Source organism: Camellia sinensis, chromosome 13 (genome assembly GCF_055761805.1).
Source record: "Camellia sinensis isolate YWXY chromosome 13, ASM5576180v1, whole genome shotgun sequence".
NCBI lineage: Eukaryota > Viridiplantae > Streptophyta > Magnoliopsida > Ericales > Theaceae > Camellia > Camellia sinensis.
In genome coordinates, this window is record NC_138973.1 from 146,783,791 (window position 1) to 146,811,368 (window position 27,578).

A 27,578-nucleotide genomic window follows, 5' to 3' on the forward strand; every position below is an offset into this window, starting at 1 on the left:
GAGCACCACTTTTAATGGGATATAGCATTGTTGTAATTTACATTTGAACAATGATTCATCCCACTAATTTGAGAGCACTAATAGACCATTAATGAAGTAGAAATTCAAAAAAAATAAAAAAATAAAAAAATATAAGAACAAAATATCCCATCATATAAGACCCACACAACTTTAAAGTTATTAGTATTTTTTTTTTTTAATGATCTCACTAATTTTTTTTTAATGGTCTCACTAATTTTTCTTTACATTTATGCTATGTACCCTCCCACGTAATATGATTTATTGTTTCCCATAAAAGCTAAAGTCTAACCCTAATTCATTCACGCCACTCTGTCTCTAACACTCTCATCTCTCTCGGTGCTCGCTCTCTCTTCTCTTTCTCATCTCAGACTGAGTTATCTCTCTCGGTACTGCCTCTCACACTCTCATCCGTCTCAGATCAGATCGGTGAGCTTCTTCTCTCTCTCTCTCTCTCTCTCTCTCTCTCGGTGACACTGTTTTTCTGTTTCTGAAATGGCTGTGGGTGTGTAAGAGTTTTTATTTATTTATTTTTTTTCTGTTTTTATCTTAAATGGGTGTGTGTATATATATATATATATATATATATATTTTTCTGTTTTTATTTTTTTCTGAAACAGTGATTTCTGTATACAAGGAGAGAACAGTGTATCTTAAATGGGTGTGTGTATATTATATGATTTCTGTTTTTATTTTTTTCTTTGGTTTCTGTGGTGTGGATAATTTTTTTTTCTTTGATTTCTGGTATGATTTCCGTGGTATGGAGAGAAACAGTGCATATTTTTTTGTTTGATTTCTGGTATGATTTCTGTTCTCTAATAATATTAATCCTATTTTGTTTTGATGTGTTTTTTTTTCTTGTTTGATAGATGTCAAGTACTGGAGAGACAAATGGTGTCATCGACCTCTCTCAGTCTGAGCCAGAGTATGACTCTCAGCCTGAAACTCCTTCTGGTTCAAAGGTATATGGTCGCCCCCCCCACCCCCCCCCCCAAAAAAAAAACCAGTTTATCTCTGTTTGTTTGCTTAGAATTTGTGGAAAGGGAAATGTCTACTACTGCTGAATTTGTTTGTTGTTGTCTACTACTGTCGCTGTTTGTTTGCTTGGAATTTTGTTACATAAGATGCATTTTGGAGAATTGGTGATACTGTTTTAATGGGTTTTTGTTATTTTATATGTTGTGTTTTTGTTGATCAGTTCACACATGATGCTGTTTGCTTTTGTTTCCTTTAAATGTTCTATATATTTTTTTGTTATTTAATTATGTGGACCATTTTGTTATTTAATTATGTGAACTCGTGGTCCTAAATCGATCCAAGCTATGTTTAAACGGATTGGTTCCATGATTTAAACGGATTGGATTGGTTCTAATTTCTCAAGAATTGTAGATAACGGATTGGTCCTAGTTTTACCCAATCCGGACCAAACAGAAGCCAAAGTGGCATAGATTGGTCTTTTTCCCAGCAGAATTATTGAGGGATTATGTTCCTAGGAGATAACCGAGACAAAAGTAGCATTAGCAGAGTTAGCATATCTATACTTATATTCATGTATGGTCATCTTATAACGTATAGTATCTCTATTTAGTATAGCCATTAAAGCGTTTACTTTCTAACAATGGTGAAATATCTTGTTATCTGTTGTTGTATTAGGCAAGTTTCATTGCCAAGGAATGAACCACCTCCCTTTGGGCCAATTTTGATGACCCGAATCATTCAATTTTTAGGATACATTTAGGGCTGGTTTGGCAAGTTTTAAAAAAGTCAAAAAATCACATCAACTTATTTAAGTCACATCACCTCTCTAACACATCACTTCAAATCCAACCCAACTCAAATCCAACCCATATTTCATAAAAAGTAAAAAAGTGCACTTATTTAGATTATCCCAAACAACCCCTTAGTATAATATGCCTGTAAAAGAAATCAAGTTGATTGGACATCGATAGTCCTTTCATCAAATTACATTCGTATCTAAAAAAATAAATGGTAAATGTGAATTAAAGTGTAAAATTGAATACAAATGTCATTCCATAAAAGGGTTAATGATGTCTGATCAACTTGATTTTTTATAGATATATTCCACATGATGTACTCTAAAAATTGAACGGTTCGGATCATCAAAATAGGTCCCAAATTGGGCCCAAACGGTTGCATAACAGTGGTTGCTATGCCTTTCGAAAAATATCTCCATTATGTATAAATACTACAGTTTTAGGAGCCCAAATGCGTAAATAATTATTTTAATCTCCAAAATATTGACAAAATAATTAAACTCAATATTTTAACATAAAAGAAATTATCTACCGGGCGTATCTCTCAAATCTCAAATTGAAATGGAAGACCATTCTTGCAAACCGATAAACTAATTCGTGTAGAAAAATTAAACAATTAGCATTATAATTATGCATAAATAAAATTATCTAGGCCTTGATTATATTAAATTAAAATTTGAATTGGCTTGATCCTTACAATTGAAAACCTCAATCAACTGTTCCGATTGCTACAACTCAGCCCATTCATCTCAGCAAAAATCTAAATGGTATCTCATTGCTTTGAATATATATATATATATATATAATTAGAAGTATTTGACACACTATTTATGTGAAACAGCTGCTCGAGGCAGTTACCGATACCCGGTTTCATCTACATTAATTATCCTGTTATCTTTAAAATATGGAATAGAGAATAGATAGATAATGTTCCTAGCTTTATTTGGGCCCAAAAATACCATCACAAAGTAGAAGCCCAGAAGCCCCACTGTCATGTATCATTCACAAAAAATAATGGGCCACCAACGGAAAAGCATAAGCACCCAAAAACTTGTCCCTTTGACCCCTACTGGGCCTAGCAAGCAACTGCCCAGTCCATTGACCAAAAATAAAATAAATAAAAATAAAAAATAAAAATTCCCTACATGATCAAGTTGAACACAATTGTGAAAGGCGCGCACACTTCTCTGTCCCTCGCCTACACATGCGATGAAATTGAAAACAGAGCATAGAAAAAGGTTTGTAATCTCAATGGATGGGTCATCCACGTATTAGTTGGACAAGAAATTGAGAAAATAATTACATGTCTGCTAGTACTATAGTAGTAAATACTTTTAAGATTACAATATGTGGATGACCCATGTTTCTAATAATTTTCTCACTTCCTTGTCCAACCAATACACCCATCCATTGAGATTACAAACCTTTTTCTACCGCACTTAGAAACCTTGTTCCAGCCCCTGCAGGCTGTTTAGCAGCACAAAACTAAACTTCTTAATAAGTGTTCCCTCTCTTATTTTGTTTGTTCTTTTTTTAGAATTGTCTTTTTTCGAATCAAGAAAAAACTGTTCTTTTGATTGTGCAAAATATATATATATTCACAAAAATGCCCTTTTTTCTTGATCTGAATAAAGGCACAATTTCCAAAAAAGGACAAACAAAATGCAACAGAGAGTGTATTTATTATTATTTTTAATTTAATAATAATATAATTATTTTTCTAATTAGGTTAGATTTTAAGATTTCTTTTTATTATAAATACACATAGACTTATTATTTAGGTTATTCATTTAAACATAATTTTCTTCTGTCTTCTATAGTTGATGTCAAGCACACAATTTCAATGGTCAAGCCAAAAGGCTTGGCAAAGCTAAAAAATGAATAGACCTCACAAAAATCCTTCCAATGCCAATATTATTGCCAAAAAATTGGTTTTAAACTACAAGTTTGGCAAAGTTATTTTATGCAACATCAGAACTCAAATCTAAAAATTCTAAAATTAGAAAATTCTACAAATTGAAAAAACTCAAAAATATTAAAAATTATAATTATTAAAGTTTAATAACACCAAATCACAATTTATTCAAACAATAAGAAATCACAAAATCAAAAACTTGATATTCATCTAGATCAACGAGATAATAGGATAATTGATAGGATAATGGTGATGTGAACCTAATTGTGCCAAAATGATAAATCACCATTATTTATAGAAGGTGGGATAACTAATGCTTCGTTGCCTTCACGATGTGGGATAATGTTATATAGTAATAGAGTGCGTTAATTTCACTTTTATTCCCCAAACTATCACCATTTATTCCATTTCATCCCTAAACTATTAATTTTGTCTATTTAGTCCAAAAGTTTTTAATTTTTGTTCATGTAGTCCAATTGGAGATGATTCTACAAATCATTAATCGTTGAAGTTTAATTTAATTGAAAAAAAATAAATGCTGGGAAAATTACAAAAAAAAACCCCAAGGTTTGACTCTAGTAACAGAGCAAACCCCGAGGTTTTATTTTTTTCAATTTCAACCTTGAGTTTTTTATTTGATCCCAATTTCATACATCAGTCCATCTTCGTTAAGTAAAATAAATAGAAAATGGTCTTTTAGTCATTTACTTTCATTGTTTCTTTCCACATCCACTCTTTCCTCTCTCTCACCCACCCTCAACATTCAACAATGCTTTTCTTCCCTTAGATGCAACCACCATTGCCTTGATCCACCACTCTCACTCTTCCTTCTATTGTTCTTTGACAACAACCCAATTTATTCTTTCTCCTTCCCCAACACTACATTCATCATCTACCGTTCTCGATCGAGATCTAAACAAAATCAAGCAGCAAAATTGCAGGCATTTATGGGGATTGACATATGAAAATCTTTAAAATTTGTAGTCTAAATTCTGCATTTGTCTCACATCTTTAATATGGGTATGAATTTGGCGAGGGAGGCACTGGTTGTATATGAAAAGGGAAAGAGGGAATGGGGATCAATAGGCATGGGGAATGTAGATCAAGAAGTATAATAATAGTGATCGATGAGAATGAGTGATGGGAACGAACGGAGAAGGGGAGACGGTGGTGGTAGTCATTGGTGGAGAAGAAAAAGCAAGTGGCGGTTGTTGTGGAAAAGGAAGAAGTGGTAATTGTTGGTGGAAAAAGGGAAGTGCGTGGCGTTCGTAGGTGGAAAGTAAGAGGAGGTGGTGTCGCCATTGGGAAAAAAAAGAAGTGGTAGTCGCCAGTGGAAGGGAATGAAGGATGTGGTTGTCGTTGATGGAAAGGGAGGGAAGTGGTGGTGATTAAAGATGAATGAGAGGAAGATATAGCAAAAACAATGGCAATTGAGGTAGGGGCACTGGCAGTGGGAGGAGTGGAAGGAGGTAGTGAATTGGGGGATAGTGATAGATGGTTGCGGGCAAAGGCAAAGGCAAAGGGAGACTGGCGATGGCTATGGCGGAATGTGAAGTTGAACAGGAAGGGTTGGATCACGATAGGGTATGGGCAAGGAGAAGGAGTGGAAGAGGATAATCAAGTATAGTGGGATGTATAATAAGGTTGTGATGGAAGGTTATGATGATTGGTAAAGATGGTTATGATGATTGGTAAAGATGGTTGTGATTATGTGTCGTTTAGGTGAAATTGTAATTGACTTAAAGTTGGAAGAGTGAATAATATAATGCTACGTGTTTCAAAATAATTTTTTTTGTTAATGGTTTTAAATAGATATGGACGGATGGTTCAAATTGAATTTATTGCAAAAACTTACGGTTGGAATTGAAGAATTAAAAATCTCAGGGTTTGATATTTCCCTAAGGGCAAACCTTGGGTTTTATTTATTTATAATTTCTTCAAATTTTATATCAAATTTTAAACAACTTAAATCATTTAACAAAATACTTATTTTTCTTATTATTTTGAACAAACGACACCTCAACCAATTTAATGAGTGTTTGGTTGTATAATTTAAGTTGTTTCAAATAAAAACAATACCTCGTTGCCCATTAATTAGGGTTCAACGATTAATAAGTTGTAGAATCGTCTCCAATGAAATCGCATGAACATAAATAAAAAAAAGTAGACTAAATTAATAATTTGGGTATGAAATAGGGAAATTGGTGATAATTTATATCTCTCACACACGCACTCGAACGAAGCTTCTGTCATGCAGATCTCGATGTCTCTCTAATGTTGTTCACCCCCTCAGACTCATCCAACCACTGGCGTCCGCTACATCAACCGGTCACTCCAGTGTTGCCTCCCCACATGCCCACACTTTTGCAAGTCTGCAACCCTTGCTTTCAAGCACCCTTTGGACCTCATTTACAGAAAACCCCCCACTTTTGTGTTTTTTTTCCAATTAAAAATAAAGATTTGCTTTTTCTTTTCTTCTCTATATAGACTCTGTTTTTTGTTTCAATTTTTTCTTGTATTGATGTATACGATGTTCATTTATTTTTTAACTAATATGTTTTTTTGATAATTTTTATATTTCTATTTTTGTTGTTTGTATTTTGTTTACAATTATGATTATTGAAAGTTGCTTGCATTCTGAGGATGTATATGAAGCTTTTGTTTTTTAATTTTCTTTTCCTTGGTCGGCGTTGAGGATTTTAATAATGTCAAAAAGAAAAAAAAAGTCCAGATTTTGGATTCCAGATTTAATCACACTCAACCTGCCTAATCCGCCAAATTCAAATCGCTTAAAGAATTCAACTCACTGGTCAGTCTGATTTGGATGTGGGTGATGAAAATTTCAAACTACCAAGGCCGGTTAAGTCGAAAAAAATTACTGTTGAACGCTGCATTGAATAAAAATTTATGGAGACGGCACTGGTTGCCCCCCCTCAGTGTAAAATCCTGTCTCCGTTCGTGGTCCTACCATCGGATCTTTTGGACTGGACTAGACTCATAGGTCTTTAGTAAAAAAATTTATGTGTTTGCCTTTCGTTTTGATAATGAGAATTTTTTTAGACTTTATAGATGTATATTTTATATTTTACGTTTGTGGAATAATCATTTGGTACTGGTAATGATAGTGAAAAATTTATAAAAGTGATAAATGATTGGGACATTTTGGTCTTGGTTTTTGTTTGTCAGTTTTGATTTATTTTTAATCGTTGAAAGTTTGAGCAGGCTTTATTGGTAAATAAGTCCGGTTCATAGGATTGGTCCGTAACTGCCCCCATAGTATAAGCATGACCCTACTTTGCAGATTTCTATACGGGATAAGTGTTAACTGCTGCCTTATTATAGGAGAAAATGCAAGTTATTATGTCCTAATTTTTGGACAATATATTGAAGTCTTGATATTGAAAATGATCCAACCAAATTACCGTTGAGAGTTAGAAATTTTATATGAGAAATACTATCTTCGACTTTATTCTATTTCCATTAAAATAATAACAAATAGTTTATCTCTGTCTGTAAATGGTCAGACAATTTGAACAAGTTAATGAGACCAATTTACAATACATTCCCTATCTGTCTCATGGAAGAGCATTACTAGGTCAAACTACAACCCCAACAGTGTGTATTGTCAATGCTTCATGAGAAAAACACATATGATTTACACTACAATGCCAATTAGTTTCGCAAATCAAGCAGTTTTTGTTAGAGCTTGCACTGCATATTGGTTGAAAGTTGAAACCGTCAACAACGACGTAGATAAGTGTTAAAATGTTTATATTGATGTTGCAAAGAGATCCAAAGGGAGGTGGTTAATGATCTTTCATTCCTTGGCAATGAAACTTGCCTAATACAACAATAGATAACAGTATATTTCACCATTGTTGGAAAGTAAACGCTTTAATGACTATACTGTATAGAGATGCTATACGTTATAAGATGACCATGCATGAATATAAGTGTAGATATGCTAACACTGCTAATGCTACTTTTGTCTCAGCTTTCGCCTAGGACTGTAATCCCTTAATAATTCTTCTGGGAAAAAGACCAATCTATGCCACTTTGGCTTTTGTATGGTGGTTAGAAATTGTGAAAATACTTGTGCCCATTAAAGTAATTTATTATTTGCTAATATACATGTTCTTTGGTTGAAATATGTTAGGGCAATGACCTCAAACCCATTGATCGTCTTACTGAAATGCCAGATGACATTCTCTCTTGCATTCTCTCGTTTTTGAGTATTAGAGATTCTGTCAAGGCAAGGATACTGTCTAGAAGATGGAGATATATCTGTCCATTCATGTTGAATCTTGATTTTGATCTTCATACCGTGCTCGGAATCAACTACAAAGCAAGGTACTCAAATGGAGATTCAGATATCTCATGGGAGGATAAGAGTAAGTTTGTAAGTGGAGTTGATCAATTTTTGGAGCTATACAATGGTCAAAAGCTAGACTCTCTCAGGATCTGTTTTTGTCTTGGTAACGAGTACACTGGTTATGTTGATAGGTGGATTAGATTTGCAATTATAATGAAAACTGAAAAGCTTGATCTTGACTTTTCCGCTAGTCCTGAAAGTCAAAGTAATAACTTATATGATTTTCCCTGTCAGCTTCTTCCTCAAGGTGATTCATCTCAATTAAAGTATTTGTGCCTAAAATCATGCAACCTAGGGCCAACCCCTAATCTCGTAAGCAGGCTCAACTCCCTAAAATCCCTTGATTTAGAACACGTGCCTCTAAATCAAAGTTGTGCTAACAGTATCCTTTCTAGTTGTTTAAACCTTGAATGGTTGAGGCTAAAGAACAGTATTCTACCTGAAACTTTATGCATTCATGGTCCATCCCTCCATTTGAAGATTTTGATTGTGCATGAATGCTATGGAGTAGAGAAGTTTGAGATTTCTTCTATTGGTCTTACCACATTTGAATATATTGGTAAAGTGAAAAACTTCTCTTTTCTTGACGTTCCTCGGCTGGAAAAAGTGCATATCAGGTTCATGGTTGCATATGAGAGGGGCACACAATATATGTTCAATGGAATTGCAAATGATCTTCCTCGGCTTCAAACCCTATCACTAGTTTTGACAACAGATGAGGTGAGGAAAAAAAGAGAGAATTATTACTCTTTATTGTGTACTTTTTCATTTTGTGTATGAAGATGGGATATTTTTCTATGTAAAACTTTTTTCTGCTTTTCTCTTCAGGTCCTCCCAATACCTGCAAGGATAACTAGATTCAACTCTCTCAAACAATTGGAGTTGTTTGTTATGGTATCATCAGACTTTAACCTTCTCTCTCTTACTTCGCTCTTAAATGCTTCTCCTCTTCTGCAGAAGCTCCATTTGTCGGTGAGTCACCAGAATCATTCTTATGAGGATAAAATTTGATATTGTTATGGTGTAGTGAATTGAATGCAAAAATTCCTACAATTGCAATGCTAGTTTCACATTTTTTTTAGCAATTTCCTATAAATCATGTTACCTTTTATATACTGTTCATTTCCTTATTGGTTCATTTATCCTAGTAAAATGCAACATATTTACTTGTTTTTTTACTGTAACTTGTGCTCCGTTTGTTTTAAACAAAAAACATTTTTCAATGGAAAAATTTTCTACGAAAACATTTTTAGAAAAAATGTCTCCCTATGTTTGGTTGGGTTCTTGAAACTAATGTACTAATGATTGCATTAGTGGTTGTGGGGTGGTGATAGTGGAGGCGGAGGTGGAGTGGTGGTGGTGGGGTGGAGGTAGTGGTGGTGTTGGTGTTGAGGGGAGGGTGGTGGTGGTAGTGTGGTTGCATTGGTAATACTTAAGTCCGGAAAACGTTTTCCTCCTTTTAAAAGTGGAAATCATCTTCCTCTCATATAGGCTTGTTTTCTGTTGATCACGGAAAAAGTGTTTGTTGACTTTTGTTTTTCATTGTACCAAACACTAGAAAACGCAGAAAACAATTTTCCGACCAAACAAATGGAGCATTAGTTTTATTGATTAGGGTGGTGGTTGGTTGGTTTATCTACATACTGTTCTTGTTGACATAGTTATTTTGGTTTTGTTGATCATTATGCTGCCATTAGTTGAATTTGGTAATTTGTTGAGGGTTCCATAATTTCTTTGTTTATTATTTCTCTTAGGCAAAACACAGATTTAAAAGCATTGGCATGCTTCTGTTCAACATAATTGAGAGCATCTCCATCAATCTAGCTATTTTTATTTTTTAGCTAAAATAAAATAGTGAGTAAATCCCCAAAATTTAAAATTAACAATCAAATTAGCTATTTTAGTTTTGGTGATTTTGGTTAGTCAAACATTAAAAAAATATTATTTGTGATATTTTGGAGTTAGTTGTGTTGAGTTTATCAAAAATATTTTTACATTAAAATTGTTGGAGTTTTTTATATTGTTTCATTATTGAAATCCTAGCCTCGTCTTTCCATCTCTTTGTTCTCTCATTCTTTGTTTTTTGGATCAACAACAAAAGGAAAATTTTATAGATTAATAAGTACATAATGAGGACAAGGAGTCCTCTCAAAATGAATATACACAATAAGAAGCTTAACCAAAGATAAACAGACTATACATCACAAATAGGTGTGCAATCCCTTGATATCAATAAACGTGGAATCCCTTTAAACACTAGTGAAATGGAGGGCCCATAATGAAGCCGAGTAACACACTCTATCCCACAATGACTCCGTGTCTTCAAACTTGTCCTCAAAGATCCTTGTGTTCCTTTCCAACCAAATGACCCAAAAGATTGACAATGCCATAAAATCACGATACTTTTGCTCTTTTTTTACTTTGAAATCCACAAAAATCAGTTAAAATCAATTGAACACAAGTGCATGGCTCAACCCAAAGTATCAACCAAACAAAAGAGTTGGTGCCAAAGATCAAAGGCCATGTGACAGTGCAAGAACAAATGCTCAAAGAATTCCCCACTTTGCCTACACATGATACACCATTGAGGACAAAGATAGCGATTAAGCCTCTTTTTTTGAAAGGTATCATTAGTCATGATTCTACCATGAGCCAAAGACTACATAAAAATCCTCACTTTAAGAGGCACTGCTGCTTTCTAGATTCTTTTGTGAGGAGGAACCTTAGGTTTATCACTGATTTTGTCAAAGAAAGATTTGCTTAAAAAGTCACCAGAGTGAATTGACCAAACCCTTATCAGACACATTTGGAGACAATGAGACTTCATGAGGTAAGGACAATAATGATGCCAACTCAACAATTTCTCGATCATTAAGATTTCTTATGAAATTGAAATTCCACGAAATCGATGCCAAACTAGAGCAAACTAAAGAAGCGATGGAAGCATTATGAGGACGAGCCACACGAAATAAATGTGGAAATGTCCCATCAAAAGAGGAATTACCCACCCAAACATCCTCCCTGAATCTGAAACTCTCTCCATTACCCACTTTTAGAGAAAAAAAATCTGGATACAAGTGGAAGCAACTGGGAGATAGATTTCTGATGGATCGTTTTGCACACCAAAAATAAATAATAAAATATTGAACCGAGCTTAAACCCCAATACAAATAGAATAACGGTTCGATTTCGAATGTTGATCCTCAGGGACAAAAGGCTGAGTTGTTTTAAATCTTGGAAATCTCTTTTTAAATTAATTCGAGAGAATGAGGTTTTATGAAGTGATAGATGAAAACTAATTAAAAATAAAAGTTAAATGGGTGATTCAATATAAGAAGACTCGGGGGTTTGAATCCACCTCTAGCTTCACAACGATAATCATTTTATCAATTTCGGGAATTGATTGCTTAATACAACAGTGACCTGTCGTGGCTGCCAGCCGTAACGGTATGAATTTAAGAATCAGGTATAACTCATCTTAGATTGGCAAGAAACGTCTACACTAAACTAGGGTGTAGCACGTCTCGTCTTCTCTAGGCATGAATTATCTCAACTCTTAAATACATGCACAAAGATTACTATTGTATTAACTATGTATTTAAAATCACAGAAATTAAATATATCAAACAAGATTGGAAGAATAAATTCAATTGAGTAGAAAATTGTCTCAAAATTATACAATCATTGTATTAATAATCAATCCCAAAAAAAGTGTTAGAATTTACCAATTTACTCCTCCACCTACCATCTCCACTAGCACCCACTTCACCTACCACCTCCACTATCTCCACTAGCACCCACTTCACCTACCACCTCCACTACACTACACCTACTACCACCTTCTCTTCTATATATAGGAGTTGTAATACATAACACAATATCAATCAATCTTGTAATACATCAATATATCAATCAATAATAATACATACAATTTATTCTCTCTCTTTCTCTATACATTATTTCTTACATGGTATCAGAGCTGGTTTAAAACCTAGTATTTTCGCTTCCCCGGCGGGCGGCAACCTCACCTTAGCCGCCCGCCGGACCTCAACCTATTCCGCTGATAAAATCAACAAAGATTTGTGCAACTGTAGTCATGTGTGAGGCTGATGGAGAAGAATTCTTCACCTCATATGACGAGACAGTCTGGAACTGGAAACACTGCAACATTCTGCTCTGGAATTCTGCAGCAGCTAGATTATAGCTTGGTTGAGTGCCAAGCTTTGGTTCTTCCACCCACTCTTGAACTTGCCCAGCAAAGTGTGAAGGTTCATGCTTGTGTTGGAGGGACTAGTGTGCGCGAAGATCAGCGCATTCTCTCCAGTGGGGTTCATGTTGTTGTTGGTACTCCTGGTCGTGTGTTTGACATGTTGCGGAGACAATCACTTCGCCCTGTTTACATCAAAATGTTTGTCTTGGATGAAGCTGATGAAATGCTGTCACAAGGTTTTTAAAAATCAGATCTATGATATTTTCCAGTTGCTGCCACCCAAAATCCAGGTTGGGGTGTTCTCAGTTGCTGCCACCCAAAATCCAGGTTGGGGTGTTCTCTGCCACAATGCCACCAGAGGCTCTTGAAATCACCAGGAAATTCATGAATAAGCCTGGAAAGAGAAAAAGCTCATGCTAGGATTTGCGAAGTGATTCGCTGCAGGAATTTTGGCTTTGGATGAAACCCTTACCATACTCCACTCATTCTCTCCAACTGTTCTAACTTTTTATTTTTATTATTATTATTATTATATCAAATAATCAATGCACTCATGTTCCCCACTAACAGTGTCCACTTTTGACCCAAACCATTTTCAATCCATCATTTCTCCTTCACCTTTTGCACCCCACTCACCGACTCTCTCTCCACTTTATCACATGGGTTTGTCCCTCTCTCTCCTCCATTTGATTTCAAAAATCACTTATTTTTATTTATTTTTTCCAAGTCACTTTTCCTCTTTTTTAAATACCCCACTTTATTTTGAAACAATCGCACTGATATTTTTCATATAATCCATCTATAAATATTTTTTATCTATTTTCTTTCTCCCTTGTTTTCTTTCATTTTATTTTTATTTTTTCAACAAAACACTCCCAAAAAAAAAAAAAAAAAAAAAAAAAAAAAAAAAACAACAACAACAACATTTTACAAACTTGTCATTTCTTCATGCCAGGGATCAACCCCGATCAGCATTTTACACCATAAAAAAATAAAAAAAATAAAAAAAATAAAAATAAAAAAACACAAAACAAAACAAAACACAACCAACACAAATCGGAACAGTGGGATTTTTCTTCTCGCCTATTCTGCCGGTCTTTTCTTCTTGCCACCGTCTTGGGCGGCCCTTGCCGGTGTTACCTCCGTGTTTCCCACTCCACTGGGCATGATCACTCCCCCATACTCCTCCACTGCCGCATATGGCGGCCCTCCAAATCGGAACATCACGGTGGCCTTCCGCTTCAGCTCCTTGTTTTCTGCCCTTAGCACGCTTATCTCTGCTCGCGCATCCTTATACATGCGTTGGAGCAGAGCCAGCTGGGAGTTTACATGCTGCACCTCATTTGTCCTACTCTGCAGCCGGTTCGACAAATTTGTGACCGCCGTCATGCTTTCCACACATGCCTTCAGAGTATACTGATTGGCCTCCACATCTGACAGCACCGCCATTTTTTGCTCCACCGACCGCATCGGAAAATTCAACGGAGCAAACTCCGGGGCACTTGGTTGCGGTTCACTGGCCACCGCACCAGTTATTTCTCTTGTGGGCTCGTTCAGTTCTGGAAAGAGCGTGAGCAGGTTCTGGGTAGCTGGACGGGAAGAAGAGGCCATGTTTTTGGGTTGCTAAGTGTTTCGGAAGGGTTGGTGACAGAATGGCAACAAAGTGTTCCACAGTTTCTCTCTCCGCAGAGGCAGAGTTTTTTTCAGCGAAGGGTTGGTTTCAGAGGTTTCAGAATGGTATGCCTCAGCCTCAGCCTTCGTCTTGGATAAATAGCCGAGGCAGCCACGCGTATCGCGCGCCTCTTGCCGCCCGACAAACTGGCACGCCTTTTCATGGCACATCTTTTGACAAAGTGGACACGCCTTTTGATGGCACGCCTTTTGACAAAATTGGGCACACCTTTTGAGGGTGCAACTTTTCAAGGGTCCGATAAGACTCTGTAAACTGTCCCGACATTGATTCCGGTTAGCTCCTTTATGGGTCCGACAAGACTCTGTAAACTGTCCCGACATAGATTCCGGTTAGTTTCTACAAGGGTCCGACAAGACTCTGTAAACTGTCCCGACATTGATTCCGGTTAGTTTCTACAAGGGTCCAGCAAGACCCCATAAAACTGTCTTCTACAACGGTCCGACATGACCCCATAAACTGTCTTCTACAAACGGTCCGACATGACCCCATAAACTGTCTTCTACAACGGTCCGACATGACCCCATAAACTGTCTTCTACAACGGTCCGACATGACCCCATAAACTGTCTTCTACATCGGTCTGACACCCCCATACAGTGTCTTCACCAACGGTCTGACACGACCATACAGTGTCTCCTATCCTTTTTTCTTTTTATGTATTTTCTTGTTTTGTTCCTCTCTTCAAACTCAAGTTGGTTAGTTTCTATCCTCCTTGAGTTTGCGGGGGGCTGTTAGAATTTACCAATTTACTCCTCCACCTACCATCTCCACTAGCACCCACTTCACCTACCACCTCCACTATCTCCACTAGCACCCACTTCACCTACCACCTCCACTACACTACACCTACTACCACCTTCTCTTCTATATATAGGAGTTGTAATACATAACACAATATCAATCAATCTTGTAATACATCAATATATCAATCAATAATAATACATACAATTTATTCTCTCTCTTTCTCTATACCACCTCCACTATCTCCACTAGCACCCACTTCACCTACCACCTCCACTACACTACACCTACTACCACCTTCTCTTCTATATATAGGAGTTGTAATACATAACACAATATCAATCAATCTTGTAATACATCAATATATCAATCAATAATAATACATACAATTTATTCTCTCTCTTTCTCTATACATTATTTCTTACAAAAAGCAAACACACAAAATAAGGTTACTTGGCTAGGGTTTCATCTACACCCTATGGAAGAAGATTAGTTGCCCATGGAGAAGGTGAAGAACGCCATGGATGTGGAGAACTCCATCCTTGGAACCTTGGGTTGCCTCCCTCTTGCCTATTGTGCCGTCTTTCAATATGTGAAGAACTCCATTTTTTTAACCCTAAGTCATCCTTCTATAGTTCCCTCTTAATTAGGGTTGGATTGGGCTCAAAACAAGCATGAGAATTATATTTTTTGGACTTCCTACGCGTCGTGCGACAGGCTCACCGCAACCTACACTCAGGCTCACTTGGACAGTAGCTTCACTCATGTGCGCCCGAGCTCACCACGACTTGCGCTCGGGCTCACTCGGATAGTACTCAGCTTCTTGTGTGCCTGGGCTCAAGGCACATTACAACTTGAGCGTGGGCTCACCTCAACATTGAGCTCTTTCCATCTTGCTTTGCTTGGCCTCACCTTGTGGTCCTTTAATATTACCATTTCTTCTCATTTCATCAAAAGAGCCCAATTAACCTACACAACACACAAATCCATTAGAATAAGGAAAAAATAACAATTATGGTCATAACAAGCGTAGTTTAGGGGGTCTAAATTACCCCTACTAACTATAGGAGTGTCTTTACCGTATTTTGGTGATACACTATTTGCTGTTATTCTTTTTTAGTGGGAATAGGGGGTCCATGCTAATGCTTCTCAGATAACATACCTAGTCTTTGCCATAATTTTAGTTGGGTCATCTGGGAACTCTTTCATTATCAAGACTGATATATTGTCATAAAAACCACAAAAATAACTCGCATGTTTAATAGGTAGCAGCAAGAACATCTTATTAAGAGAGTTTGAGAACACTTTCATGTTTAAAATGACCTGTACAATCATGCAAGTATAGAAAATATCCTTATTACCAATGTATTATTTTTTAAAAAAATGGAAATTTGACCTCCAAATTAAATGCAGTCCGAGTTCAAGGACAAATAATACCTTAGGGGTCTTGCGTATCTGTCTCTGGTGGTGATTTAACACAGTGGTACTATATGTGTTTTGCATAGTGAATTCAAAGATTATACTTCAAATAGGAAAGGGGAAAATTGATTTTGTAGGCATTTTCATCAATATATCAAATTTTTCGTTCTTATTTTAGATTTTTTTTGTTCTTATTTTAGATTTTTTTGCTAGCCCTCACTCTGGAAATCCATTTTGTTCCTTTTAGGTTTTTATTAGCCATTCAATTTTTCATATCTATGTATCTGTTCAAACAATTCACTTCCCTCCCTTGTGTGCATTTGTGCATATGTGTGCATCTTAGTTGTAAGAAGCAGGGGTGGGGACAGGAGTGGGAGCATGGGTATATAGAAGTTTCCAAGGTTGGGAGCGCCTATGGGAGCGTGTATATATTAAATATATAAATATATTCTTGTACTTATGTTTATTGTTATATTTGTTAAAATATGAAATATTATTGAAGATTGATGTCTACTATAAATTGTCTTTGTTAAGTATAAATAAATATTATGTAAATAGGAAGTATTAGAATAAGTTTTATTATTATTATTATTATTATTATTATTTTATTTTATTTTTTAAGATTTGTATGCTTGAGAGGTTCTATCTTAGATGGGAGCAATTTTTTTCCTTGATGGGTGAGAGTTCTTATAGGTTTCTTAATTGGGAGCGCAGAATCGTGTGTCTTAGTAAGAAACGTCACCCAAGTAGGAGTTTCCTGCAATTAAGGTGTGCATTCACTTTTACAATTGCTATGGTGTTTTTTAAGAGTAATGCTGTACATAATCCCATTTCTTATCCTATTGTCTCACTCTTAGACACAATGCAATGGCACCCACGTTAATAAATGTACATGGGATCTACTCACCTGTGCCTAAAGGTGAGAAAATACATTAAGAAATGAGATATGCTGATAATAAATTGAAACTAGTCAAAAAAAAAAAAAGCTGAGAGCAGGCACTTGTTTGAGAGTTTTACTTTCTATTGGTTTTTGTCAAAGAAAGTAGGTTTGGGAAAAGGGTAGGAATGAGAACTGATAGGTTTGTAGGATAAATCTATCTAAAGCACCAAACAGTCATGTAAGGCCAATAAACAATCCAACTCCTTGTCCACTAGGCATACATTCGAGTGCGGCTTGGGTGGATGGAGTCGGCCACTATTATACCATCCGTTATGTATCTAGGTCCAATGGACTCACCAACTCCTTGTTTATTGGGCATAAATGTAAGAAACAAAATATTGATTGTAGTTCTACCATAAGCTATGGGTTAGAATCTAACAGAAATTCTAGAGAATGTTTGTTACATGAAAATTTTGTTTTTGAAGCCAACTTTAATTTCTTTTTTGGGTTAATTACACAAACCTCCCTTAAGGTTTCTAACAATTACATGGACCTCTCTTGTAGTTTTTGAAATTACACTGCCTCCCTTGTCAGAGTTGTCAAGAAACAATTATTGACAATGGTTGTGATTTTATACATTTACCCTTGTTAGTTAACCTATTTTTTAATCCTTATAACCAACACTTCTAACTTAAACATCCTACCCACACATCCAAACATCATCCACACATCCAAACATCATCATCTTCTTCTTCCTTCGTCTCTGTGTTTCCTTTTCTCTTTTCTTGCTCTCACAGTTGCAGTCACCCCTCCAACGCAACCCCTCTTCATCTCCGTCCATCGTCACAACCATTGTCTATCGACAACCATAGTCACTGTCTCTCTACCAATCCCTTCCTCTTCTTGTCTATCCCCTCCCCTCCACACCCAGCACAGCGGGCACCCTAACACCTCTTTACACTGCCATAATCAAGTTATTTTGCCACAAAATCACAACCCACTGCTATCAAGAACCCACCACTACCATTTCCTATAGTTGGCGAAAATTGGATGTGGTGCACCACCACCGCAAGCCCAAAACTAGCCCCACCATCACGGTTGATGTGTGAATTGGATTTTATACACCGCGAGCTATAGCCTCTCACCGTTGTGACCACCACACATGTACGTATACAAACCCTCTTTTCCCTCGCTCTATATCTCTCCTTATGGATTATTGGTCTATTTATTAAAACCATGATAGGCCTTTTATTATTGAGGCATGAGTGATCGGTGGAGAGGTTTGGTGAATGGGTGGTTTATTTGTTTTTACAGTGGCATCTGTGATGCGGATTTAGTGATAGGTAAGCCTTGGGGTGGTGGTGGTGTTAGGATTTCGCGGAGAAGGTTGTGGGAACTGGGAATTGCAATGGTTGCAGTGATTGAAACTTGCATCTGTGCTAATCTATCTATATACAAATGTAAGTAGGTAAGCCTTGGGGTGGTGGTGGTGTTAGGATTTCGCGGAGAAGGTTGTGGGAACTGGGAATTGCAATGGTTGCGGTGATTGAAACTTGCATCTGTGCTAATCTATCTATATACAAATGTAAGTGTAAATATATTTATATATATAGTAGCAATATACATGTATATATAAGTAATTTGATGTTGAATCTGTGAGAACAATTTGAGAGATGGAAAATGCATTTGAGAGAGAGGAGAAAGATTCAATGCATTTTAGAGGAAAAAAATAAAGAAGAGTTTACGAGGTTGGGTGGTTGCAGTTTAGAGGGGAAGAGTAATGGAGAGGGAAGAGGCAGTGGGGCCAGAGGGGGTATTGGGTGTTTGATTGTGGTGTGAAGTTATGAGATGGGTCTGTTTGGTTACAATGATATCAAGGGCACTTTTGGCATTTAAACAACAAAATTACTTTCGTCATTGTATTTTGTTCGTATATTTAGTGGAGACAATATGGGGGTTGCATATTGCATATTGACCAAAACCTTTCATTGGATTCAAAAAGAGTCTCACATTACATTTACACTTTTTTCGTCATCTCATTCAAGACAAAAAGACTTCCTTCTAAAAATTATTTTGATTATGAAGGTTAGAGATATTGGTATGACTTTTAGATAAAAAATTATTGTATTAGAAAATAAAAACTGGTATTAAAAAATAAAAAAACTGTACAAAAATTTATGTAGGGCCCCAATTAGATTTTTCGCCTTGGGGGTCTCAAATAAGTTTGAGTCGCCTTTGCCCTCAGGTATATGTCACACCATGAATATTCCCTTAGATGCAAACTATTTGAGTATTATAAATTAGTTGGTGTGATGTACCTCTGATTTGAGATTGTGTTTTATGTGTTAAGTTCATGTAAATTGGAGCAAATACTATGTACCATGTTCTTGTAGGGAGAAGACTACAGTAGCGGACCTGAAGTCCCAAATTGAAATTGGAATGAAGTTGAGGGAATCCTTGATGAGTGCGTAAAAGAATAGATCACATGGTTGATGAAGGAAAAATTGCTTCTTGAGGTTTGAGAAACGAGCTTGCTAATGTGAATGAGTACTCCTAAGTTCTGCACCTGCAACTCGAGGTACCTGCCTGATTGTGTTGTTGACCAGAGGGCACTCTGTTGCTCAACCAAAATGGTCAACAATGCTCTAATGATCATAACCAAAAACCTCATGTCTTGATCCTTGGATGTGTAGCCTTTATATAGGAATGCCATCCTGCTTCTAAATGTTTCCGTTTCCATTTAGGAATACACTTGCCCAGCAAGTATTCCCTATCCAAGATACTTTTCTAATTAGATTGTGGCGACTCAGAGGTTGCTATCAACCACGAGGACACCACTGTGGTTTTTTTTTTCCTTCCCCTTTTTCATAAACTAACTTCAACTTAGTCCACTAATGTGAGAGCATATCACCTCGGCTGGATTACTTTATGCCCACCACTGTGAGCATTGTTCTCGGCTGTGTCCCAGACCTCAAGTCACTTAGCTTATGTGAGTACTTCACTCTAAAAGCTATTATGAATACCTTGAGCGAACCTTGTTTGTGGTCCTTCTAATCTCTGCTAGACTTTTTATCAGCTTCTTGCCTTTGCAAGGGACATTTCTTTAATACATTCAAGTTGACAACAACCTGCCCTCACACCACTTGAGCCCTGGAAGTGCACCCAAACATGTGTTCTTTCCCGAACTGGGCTTTTTCTTCTCACCTATCTCGACTGAGAATACCATTACTTTGGGGCCTTGCCCCAAGACAACAATTTACACAAACAATTGCCTTCCAAATTATTGAGCCTATATGCTCCAACTTCTGTAATCGTCGTTACTCTATTCTCATTGCTCTCGTGCTGCAGCTTTTCTCTTTTTACAATAGATTTCAGTGAACTTGACCTTAGATATGGCAATCTTGGGTATTCTTCTAGTGAGTATTGCTCGGATGAGCTTTGCTCTTCTTGAGCATGGAGACTTATCTTCTCGAGCTTCACCACCTATCCAGTGAGGACCTTGAGGGCACGGTCATGGTGCGGCACTTCTTGCATCTGTGATAGCTACTTTCCATTCTTAGCCCCATTGGCCTTCACTTGTGAATTTGTTCCACGTTGTGACCGATTCTATTGTCCTTCGTGTCCTCTTCGCCTATGCCTTTGTGTTGAGCTTTGGTACATCTTGTCCTCGTTTCTCACAAATGGTGCCAAATTGTGGGTAAAAATTGGACCACATGGTTGATGATGTGAACTAATACTCCTAAGCTCTACATCTGCAAAATTGGGGTGAGCACTTGTTCGATCTTTTCGTCGGCTAGAGGACACTTGGATGCTTAAGTCAACAACTCCTTGAAGAACACCAAAATACTCAAGATTGCTCTGATGCTCTTAACTAGAAACTCATACCTCGACTTGGGGGTGTAGCCTTTATATAGGAGTGTCATTCCACTTTTACAAATTTTCTTTTCCATCTAGGAATACACTTGCCTAGCAAGGACACCTTCTTAAGTAGATTAGGTTCTACTTCTTAAGGTAACATTTCCTTATCCAATTAGTTGGTTCCTTCTCACACTAAGATTACACATCTAGGTATCATTTTTTGACTAGGCTTTGACCACTGCCCTGACCTGTGTGGTTCGTGTTTCGCCACGTGGTATCTCTATCAGAGGTCATGGTGCATCATCCAACCTTGAACCCACTTGGTCCTGGTCAAAAAATCCATCCCCACATTTTATAGAAGAACGGCTTTCTCAAAATTTTGCTTTAACTGGCCTAGTTGTTAAATTTTTATTTAATTAAGGCAAGAGGGTTGAAACATCCCACATTTTATAGAAGAAAGGCTTTCTCAAAATTTTGCTTTAACTGGCCTAGTAGTTAAATTTTTATTTAATCAAGGCAAGTGGGTTGAAACATTACAATTTTTACACTTTGTATGATTTCATTCATTTTAAAATCATTTTCCGACTTTCTTGGTGTGTTGTTTTGGTTAGCATGGACATGTTTTGGCCAATGATCAAATTTCGTTTTTGGTGTGTTGTTTTGGTTAGCATGGACTTGTTTTGGAAACAACAGATGAAATGAGAAACGAATTTGGAAACATATGGAAATATTTAGAAACACAAACTAAAACCTGTCGAGGTCTGTGCGTATCTTTACATAAGGGCCACAACTATGCAATCCTGAAGTAAATGCTATCCAAGAATTGTTATACAATCTGGATATATAAGAAGGGGCATAATTCAGGATTGCATAGTTGTAACAAAGAAATATTTTTAAGTGATTAAACATGCTTGTTTATCTTCTCCTCTCTCTCCTTTCCTACTTCCTAATAAATTTAAGAATTTTCTTTGTTTTTAAATGCCTTTCTATTAACAAAATGCGGCAAATAGAGATAATTATTGTTGGATATTCATAGTAGGTGGTGAAAGGACTCATTGTTTCATTGCCTATCAATGGAAACACAGGAATTTCGGTATTGCACTAGTTTTTTGTGTTGGTTTCTTGGAAAAGGAGCCGTTTCAACCACTTGATGGAAAGAACACAAAGTTTTGTTCCGTGCTTGTGTCTGATTTTCAAAATGTTTATGAGAAAATGTCATCAGTTAAGATTTCTCTGGGAGCTGTAACAAAGATTTCAAAAATGCTAGACAGTTATGTGATTTTGCAGCTCCATCGCCTGCACCTCGTTAATGTTTTTCATGGTGGATGGTTTTTGGGTTCGTATTGGGGAGTTGTGTTGAGATTTATTTTGCAAATTGTAAGGCCTATATAAATATATATATTTTGAAGTTTTTGCGTGTTCTTATGGCTTTGCATTTTTGGTTGTGGTATGTGTTTTTGTTCTAGACTCTTGGTATGATATAATGAAGTTTTGTTAAGTGAATCATAAAAGAATATAAATATATTTTTGGTTGGTGGCAGTTACACACTGGGAGATCCAGAGGTCGAAGAATAGAGCAGCAGTACTCAAAACATGTACATTGTGAACTGAAAGAGGTTGAAGTACACGGTTTCTTGGGGAGATCGAATGAGATGGAGCTTGCTATTTATTTGCTTAAGAATGCCGTCTCACTCGAGCGAATGATTCTGAGCACCCAAAAGAGATTGTACCATGGAGGTGGAAAGTGGACGAGCTCCCGGTGCCCATGGTTTGAATGGCAGAAAAAGAAGGCCTGTGCCAATGATTTGCTCCAAAAAGAAAAAGTCAATTCACATACAGAACTACTTTTCTTATGACATATTTATGCTACAAAAACTATTTAGCTAGAATCCATGTTTTGTAAAACATAATTTATAGTTTTTCTTTAAAATTTTAGTTTGTAACTATTTATTAGTGTTGACATGAATATGTGGATGTAATTTATTGGTTAAAATGTTTTTACTAATATTGTCATTTCACAGTTAGGGATGCACGTTGAGCAGACTCAACTCAAGTCTAGTTTGATTAATTTTATTTCCACTTTTAAGGGGGAAAAAAAAAAATTATTGGATTTTGAACAACTCTGGGCGGATCCAACCCAGGCAGCATGGTGTACTACTTACATTTCATTCTTTTTATTTTTTTTATTCATTTTTAGTGTTTTCACGAACAACGAAAAATTGCAAAAAATAAAAAAATAAAGTAAAGTTCATTTAATGTGTTTTGTTTCAGTTTTTTAAAATTTGATTTTTTTGTTTTTCGTGTTTTTTGTTTTTAGTATATATTTTTTAAATTTTAAGCAAAATTTTTTTTTAGATGCATCTTAGTTAGATATATCTAAATAGTAAAATATTTGTGAAAAAATATTTTAAAAAATTAATAAATACATAGAAATATGAAAAATGTATTGAATTTTTGTATTTGTATTTTTTGGTATTTAGTGCATTTTTAATTTTTTTTTTATAAATATTATACTTTTTAAGTGTGTTAATATTAGGTGTGTCTAAAAATTAAAAAAAAAATTTAAAATATTAAAAAAATTAATTGAAAACATTCAAATAAGAAAAATAAAAAGGGTTGAATTTTTTGAAAATTATTTTTTGAAAATCAGAACCGAACAAGTTTATTGTTTTCATATTTGTGCAAAAAAATTTGTTGAGAATAATTTTTTGGTATTTTTTAAAAATAAAATGGCCAAACAATAATTTTTTTCAATAAGGCTCTGTTTGTTTTGGCATAAAATAATTTACACAATTTTCATGAACTTTGAAAATAACATTCCTCTGATTTTAGAGTAATAATATTTCAATGATAAGTGATGAAGTTATAAAATGAAATTTAAATTGCTCGAACAAAACATACTAGAAGCAACGAGAACCGCCAAGCCTCAACATCCTACAAATACTCCAATCTAAATGGATACAGCTAAAGCAAAGTATTCACTCCATACCCCCCTTAAGTTGATATAGCTCATTTTTTCTCAAAAATTTCAAACCAAATACTTCAAAAGTTATTGTTCTTGGCCATAATGCCTTACCTAGCATTTCATGTTTTACTAAATAATGGAAAGCTAAGCAAAGAAAAACCTCGTCAAAACTTTCTATCTTTGTTATTTCATCATGCCTACTAGTTACATTCACTACTTGTCTAACGTTTTTCTAAAATTGTTGTGATATTTGACTCATCATTAGTGTCACAACTTCACTTGTGATGTTGTCTTGAGTGGCATGAAGTAACAATTGAGGATTCATAATTGTTTTTAACCTATTTGTATTTGTATTTTGATATACGTCTTTAATGTCATCATTCAAATGTATTCTTTCATACTCCAGTCTAGAGTCCAAATCTATATGAACAATTGATTTTGCAAAATTCCGTCTTTGCTTGATCCTTGCCAAACACTATAGCCATCTCACCGTACATCTTAATTTTCTTGTTAGGATACTTCGTATGAGATGGACGTGTAAGTTTTCAAATAATAGGAGTTATATAAAAAGGAAAAAAAAAAATATAGATTCAAATAATAGTGATCTAAGAATCACACTGAACATATTCTAAGTAGGTTTTTGGGCTCGCTATTACCATCATCATGTTGTTATCCCATCCAAATCCGCTTCTACCTCGAAGTTGATCTATAACAATTCATGTACTTTTACTGTTCTAAGATGATGTTGGACGTGATCTGCTGAGTAGTGCACTTCATATTTCTCTAATATGACATTTGACACTCGAGTGAATGAATTCATCCTAAAAGTGTAATTAAGTCTTTTTTTTTTTTTTTCATTTTTCACCTCATCTGCAAGAACTTCGAACAACATTCACTCCACCCATTGATTTTGTCCACCTAAATTGTTTGCTCTTGCCTTCAACTTTTTTTCTTCTCATTTTTGCCAATGTACCACCTTGCATGATTAAATTCCAAGCATCAAGAAAAAGTAACCCAAGACTCCAATGTTAACAGAAATACACTGACATCATCCAAAACTAGTAAAGTAGTAATGTATATAGTCAAAGAAATGTGTTGTAGCTCCAAACATGACATGTTATTCTCCTTGCTTTGATACATTCATTTAACAAAACAGAGCATGCTATCTTCAAAATAGAGAAAAACTAATTGCAACCACCACAATTGTTACTAACATTACTAATGCTAATAACACTAATGCTGCAATCCGTCATAAGAAACAAAATGGTCTAGAAAGCACCACTACATGCTGCATTCACTTGCAAAAAACCTGAGTATAAAGTCCATTAGCTAATCCAAAAGAGTTTCATCCAACAATCCAAACAGTTTCATCCAAAAGAGTTCTATCCAAGTGCAAAGTTGAGTGCGCCAAAAGCATCCACCAAATCAATCGTAGTTGTCGTCAAGTACTCATGCCCTAGGGCAGCTTCTGCTGTAGTCCTCCTCTCTGGGTCCAAGGATAGAAGTCCCTGAAACACACTCAAATTTAATTGCATTATGAAACCATAAATATCAAATAGAATATTTGTATCCATTTATTACTTTTAATGTAATTAATTTTTAAAAACTAATTCAATTAAATTTGTATAAACTAATAAACTCAGTTCTCCAACGTACCGAAAGTAGATCAAGTCCAGCAGGTTCAAGGTCTTTCAAAACAGCACCAAGATCCTGCAGAGGAAGCAACATGTTTCATAAAATGTCCAGGTGCATGAATACATCGATATAAAATTAATTCAACCAAATTCTAAAAATAATTTACCATAGGAGGTGACTGGATCATGTCATGAGGAAAACCAGGTAGGGAAGTTACTCCTGGCCAGCTATCCACATTGGGAGTGCCCAACAAACTTAATTGCCAAAACACGTAGAAAACAAATCAGTCCCAAACAATACACACAAAGCCAATTGAAAAGGTAATTGTAAGCTACATAATCACATTAATGGAAGTTATAAACCTGAAAATTTCTCGCAGAACATCAATTTCAGACAGGCCATTGAACAAAGGCTCCTTCATTACCATCTCAGCAAATATACATCCCACAGACCACATATCAACAGCAGCAGAGTAATGCTCGGAACTCATTAAAATTTCTGGTGCTCGGTAATTAAGGGTTGCCAGCTAGAAGGACAAAAATCAGAATTATGATACAACTTGCAACAGTTTATTCATGGAAGAGGTGTACTTTGCCCATGTAAACAGCACTTAAATACAATTTGAGTACAAGTTTACACCTTAGGAGTAAGCATCAGGTCAGGGGAAACAAATCCCCTAGCACGTCCAAAATCCGCAATCTTCAGCGTATTTGAACGTGTATCAATTAGGAGATTATCGGGCTTTAGAGCGCGGTGCAGAACTCCGTTGGAGTGGCAGTAAGCTATGCCACAAAGAATCTGCTTCAGAAATTTCTGCAAACAAAAGTTTCAATTTAGTGGTTGCATGCATGTTAAGGAAACAAAAATAAAAAAGAGCGACAAGAATATAAATCACTTAGGACATGGTATTGCAGCAGAACTCTATAAATCGATGAACTAAACTTTCAACAAGATAATTTCTTGTTTCATTTACTCAATTTTCAAATAACCAAATACTAGGACAAAATGTTGAGAATTTTACAAATTAGAACAGACAAGTGGAAAAATCTTAAAACTTATTCAAATGCAACCTTTTATAAGGATAATTTTCCCCCAGATTGCAGCATCATTTTGACATGAGAAACGTGGCCTCATTTTTTACACAATTTTTCCTCAGATTGCACCATAATTTTTCACAGCAATCATATAAGTGAACACTATAGAAATATGTCAGCAAGACTACAAATTTATAAAAAATAGCATCTTTCTCACTTTGATAACAGCTGGATATTTTTCATCATGCCAAGACATGTGCACCCTCAAATCCATAGCAACGTGCTCCAAAACCATATACAAAAACCCTTCTTCGACGAAAACACGCTCCAACCTATCACCCAAAACAGCAAAGGTTGTTAAGCAGTGCATACTAATATGATTACTATTAAGGGGTTATGTCATAGAGTGTTAAAAAAATGTCATGCTTACCTCACGATATTTTGGTGATGTAAATCAAACAGCAATGAAGCTTCACGGATAGCACTGCGAGGTATCTCATCATCAGGCAAAAAGATCTTCTTCAATGCCATTTTATTGTTGGTCAACCTGTCAATGGCCATCAAAACAATGGCTTGACTTCCCGGCAGAGATTCGTCAAAAATGTCATACTGCCAAGTTCAACAACCAACTCAAGAATAAGTCCAACAGAAATTCATAGAATGTCAAACAACTAGAACAAAATGACTATACGCACCCTATCCATCTTCAGAAACACAAGAAAAATCTAACAACTAGAAAGGAAAAGCAATCAGAAAAGATGAAAATATTTGAAAGAAAGAAAACATTCATGTCTACAAAATAGTCAAAAACAAAATTTACTTTGTTCATGATAATTCACAAATTATCCAACTGATGATAGGGAAGGGGGGGAGGGGTGATAAAATGAGTGTTCGAAGAGCAATGCAATATATCATAATAAGTCAATTAAGAAGAATTACAAAAGAAAGAACAAGCAAAATACAATCACAGGCTCAACATCACCTAGAAAAGCCCACAGTTGAAATGCATATATTTGATATTAAGTTTCTTAGGGCACTCTTTGGTATTTGAGTCAGCCAAAGTA

At 35.8% G+C, this 27,578-nt stretch overlaps 2 protein-coding genes across 3 annotated transcripts; one reads left to right on the forward strand and one right to left on the reverse strand.

Annotated features, from left to right (window-relative positions):
* Window positions 1–227: 227 nt before the first annotated feature.
* On the forward strand, window positions 228–22,885 carry LOC114257843 (putative F-box/LRR-repeat protein At5g54820). 2 transcript variants are annotated; one of them, XR_014349757.1, is made up of 6 exons: window positions 256–447; window positions 888–980; window positions 7,865–8,800; window positions 8,909–9,052; window positions 19,416–19,600; window positions 22,422–22,885. XR_014349757.1 is itself a non-coding variant. In XM_028197647.2 (5 exons), exons 2-5 carry the CDS (start codon window positions 888–890, stop codon window positions 22,734–22,736), a joined length of 1,488 nt encoding a protein of 495 aa, XP_028053448.2. In that variant the 5' UTR covers window positions 228–447; the 3' UTR covers window positions 22,737–22,885. The 2 variants fall into 2 exon arrangements, 1 of the variants encoding a protein (XP_028053448.2); XM_028197647.2 differs by lacking the exon at window positions 19,416–19,600 and having other exon boundaries at window positions 228–447.
* A 2,063-nt stretch (window positions 22,886–24,948) lies between these two features.
* LOC114257903 (cell division control protein 2 homolog) lies at window positions 24,949–27,218 on the reverse strand. Its single transcript, XM_028197727.2, has 8 exons — window positions 27,210–27,218; window positions 26,945–27,123; window positions 26,732–26,846; window positions 26,120–26,293; window positions 25,843–26,006; window positions 25,647–25,734; window positions 25,502–25,555; window positions 24,949–25,353 (listed from the first exon to the last, which is right to left on the reverse strand). The coding sequence occupies exons 1-8, from the start codon at window positions 27,216–27,218 to the stop codon at window positions 25,228–25,230; spliced, it is 909 nt and encodes a 302-aa protein (XP_028053528.2). The 3' UTR covers window positions 24,949–25,227.
* Between the last annotated feature and the right edge of the window lie 360 nt (window positions 27,219–27,578).

Coding starts and splice junctions, on each gene's coding strand:
- LOC114257843 (XM_028197647.2), top strand. CDS start 888: ATGTCAAGTACTGGAGAGACAAATGGTGTCATCGACCTCTCTCAGTCT. Junction 8,801..8,908: donor TAGTTTTGACAACAGATGAG/GTGAGGAAAAAA, acceptor TTTTCTCTTCAG/GTCCTCCCAATACCTGCAAG. Junction 9,053..22,421: donor TGCAGAAGCTCCATTTGTCG/GTGAGTCACCAG, acceptor GGTTGGTGGCAG/TTACACACTGGGAGATCCAG.
- LOC114257903 (XM_028197727.2), bottom strand. Junction 26,007..26,119: donor ACCTGATGCTTACTCCTAAG/GTGTAAACTTGT, acceptor TTGTCCTTCTAG/CTGGCAACCCTTAATTACCG. Junction 25,556..25,646: donor TGATCCAGTCACCTCCTATG/GTAAATTATTTT, acceptor CTTCCTCTGCAG/GATCTTGGTGCTGTTTTGAA.